General features: G+C 37.6%; 1 protein-coding gene across 1 annotated transcript; it reads right to left on the reverse strand.

Annotated features, from left to right (window-relative positions):
• Positions 1-1,803: 1,803 nt before the first annotated feature.
• LOC119242657 (olfactory receptor 2L13-like) lies at positions 1,804-2,742 on the reverse strand. Its single transcript, XM_037508175.1, has one exon. The coding sequence runs from the start codon at positions 2,740-2,742 to the stop codon at positions 1,804-1,806; it is 939 nt and encodes a 312-aa protein (XP_037364072.1).
• Positions 2,743-3,062: the final 320 nt, after the last annotated feature.

The following is a 3,062-nucleotide window of genomic DNA, read 5'->3' on the forward strand; positions in this document are numbered from 1 at the left end:
CTGTGAATATGAACCTATGTGCATTGTTGGTGTAAAGGTACACTGCTCTATTCCCTATGGAAAACAACATAGCATTTCTCAAAATATTGAAAATACAGCTATCAATATAATCTGTCAATTACAGTCCTAGGTATCTACCCCATGAAGTGAAAAACTGTAATTTGAAGGGATATATACACTCCTATGTTCATTTCAACACAACACCTTATTAGGAAATCAACTTAAGTGCCCAATGACAGTTACATAAATTAAAAAGGTGTGGCTATATTTATATGCATATTCATATCCATATCTATATCATCTATGCCTATATCTATATAGCTGTACCTTATTTATCATCTATATCACCATCTGTATATACATATTTTATATATATATCCCAAAATTTCAATATAGAATAAATTGTTGATTATTCTCATATCCTTCACTTAGGTTCTCATTTAATTTCAATAATTTTATTGATATCAGAAAAATCCTATCATTTAGGGCCTATCAAAATATATTTTAGAACAAAGATTTTAGTGAAGGATAGCCAAAAGATGTTATGAAACTAAATAAAATAACAAAAAATGAAAACCAAAACTATCCCAAAAATCAGACAGTAGAATTGAAGCTACCAGAGGGAAGAGGGAAAGAAAAGAGGTGTGTCCAGTGGATTATAGTGGCGGATAATTGTATTTTGGTGAGGGTTGTGGTATTTTAACACATACCTAAGGAGATAGGGGCCTATGTACAATGTTAGAACCATTTTTTACCTCAGTAAATATAGTACAATGATAAAAAGATATAGGAGTGGACTTCATGTGATTACCTACAGGCGTTGATTTATAATGATATACATCTGAAAGTATTTAATGTCATAAAGCAGTGTTACTTCAATAAAATAATTTTTAAATGATAAGCAAACTCATAAAGACATTACCATGCTTGCTTTGTTTGCTGTTTCATATCCCCTGTACATCTATTATATGACACAAAGTTATACTTATTCATTATAAATATTTTTTTCGTGTGCATTTATTTTTTTTAAAGATTTTTATTTACTTATCTTATACAAGCACTGGGTACAGTCAGAAGCATGGGAGGGTGAGAGAATTCACCAGAGCCAGAGCGGGGAACAGAGCAGGCAGACTGACGAAATACACTGCTGAAGGGAACAGCCGGAGGCAGGAGAGGTCTGCGCTCCATGTGGGACCCTCGCCAGAGGCTGGGAATGAACCGGTGCTGCAGATGCTGCGGGCAGCTTCGCAGCCCAGTGCTCAACTGCTGCTCCACCAGGGGAGGCCCACGTGTGTATTTTTTTAACAAACACTTTATAGGATATTTTAATTGTGGTATTTAACATAATAACAATGTGACAATTGGGCACTTAAAATATTTATTCAAAATTATAATATTCTCTATGCATAACATGAAAACAAGACTACAAATACCTACAATGAAAATAAAGTAAGAGATTGCATTAACTTTTAATTAGTAGGTTTTAAAATAGGTTGATTGCATATAGTAGTGATAATATGCTAACTAGTATGAATATAATTATAATAGTAATATATGTACACATATTTGCAATATAACTATTCCATATAATATATTACAATAATACATAATTACTTCAGTATTGATTATAACAATGTTTTGGATTAATTGAGTGAACAATTTAAATTAATTTCACATTTTATCTATTGGTACTAGAAAATTTTAAATTACATATATTACTCAATTTGCATTTTTATTATACAATGAGGCTCTAGGATGTTCTGGTTAACATGGAAAGGGAAATAAATGTAAGAGCAGCCATGATTATTCCTTCTTGGAGAAGAATATAGGAAATGCTCTTGTCATGGCTCCCAGGACTTCCTTATTCCTCAGGCTGTAGATTATGGGATTGAGCATAGGGGTCAGAATGGTGTAGAAAATTGCGAGCATCTTATCTTCTGCTGGTGAGCGGAGATTCTTTGGCCTGAGATAAGTATACATAAAAGGTGTATAGTAAAATGTCACCACAGTTAAATGTGTGGAACAGGTGGTGAAGGCCTTCTTTCTTCCCTCTTTGGAGCGCATATGGTAGACAACAAAAAGGACTCGACCATAAGAACCAGTGATTCCAATGAAAGGAATGAGTAGAAAGAAAATCGTACTCACAAAAACCATGTACTCATAGATAGAAGTGTCCATACAGGCCAGGGGCATCATGGCTGGGATATCACAGAAGAAGTGATCAATGGCCCTGGACCGGCAGTAAGGAATATGAAGGGCATAGAATGTGTGTGCTAAAGAGTTGGTGGCACCCAAGATCCATGATCCTATGATCATCTTCACACACATCCTTTTACTCATGCGGATGGGATAATGGAGGGGGTGGCAGATGGCCACATATCGGTCATAAGCCATGGAAGCCAAGATTAAACCTTCAGAGCCTGCTATTGTCACAAAGAAGAAGCACTGGACCCCACACCCTAGGAAGGAGATGCCTTTCTGACCTGAGAAATAGTTGAACACCATCTTGGGAACCGTGGTGGACATGTAGATCAAGTCCATGAGGGAGAGCTGGCTGAGGAGAATGTACATTGGAGTGTGGAGTCGGGGATCTAAGCATATGAGGTAAATCATGGTTGAGTTTCCTAGTGAGGCCAGAAAGAATATGAAGATGATAAGGAGTAAGAGAAACAAGCCAGTTCGATTTGGGGGAAACAGCCCCAACAAAGTGAAATCATTGGAAGTTTGATTCCATTTCTCCATGAAAACTTATTGCTTGAAAGAAAAATGGAAACAGAAACAAAGAACATAGAATGAAACAGCAGTTGCATAAAAAGGATCTCTGACTTTATTAATGTTAGTTAAGAATGAATTGCTGGGCCTCCCCGGTGGTGCAGGGATTGAGTGCTGGGTTGGGAAGCTGCCCGCAGCCTCTGCAGTGAGGTTCGATCCCCAGCGGCTGGGTGAGGGTCCCATATGGTGAGCAGACCTCTCCTGCCGCCAGCTGCTCCCCTCAGCAGTGTACTTCATCAGTCTGCCTGCTTTGCTCTCCACTCTAACTCTGGTGAATTCTCTCACCCTCC

This window comes from Talpa occidentalis, unplaced genomic scaffold, assembly GCF_014898055.3.
Source record: "Talpa occidentalis isolate TD23 unplaced genomic scaffold, MPIMG_talOcc4v2.1 talOcc4.13, whole genome shotgun sequence".
NCBI classification, from domain to species: domain Eukaryota; kingdom Metazoa; phylum Chordata; class Mammalia; order Eulipotyphla; family Talpidae; genus Talpa; species Talpa occidentalis.

Bases quoted from the DNA above. Each gene is read 5' to 3' on its own strand.
- LOC119242657 (XM_037508175.1), bottom strand. From the start codon at position 2,742: ATGGAGAAATGGAATCAAACTTCCAATGATTTCACTTTGTTGGGGCTG.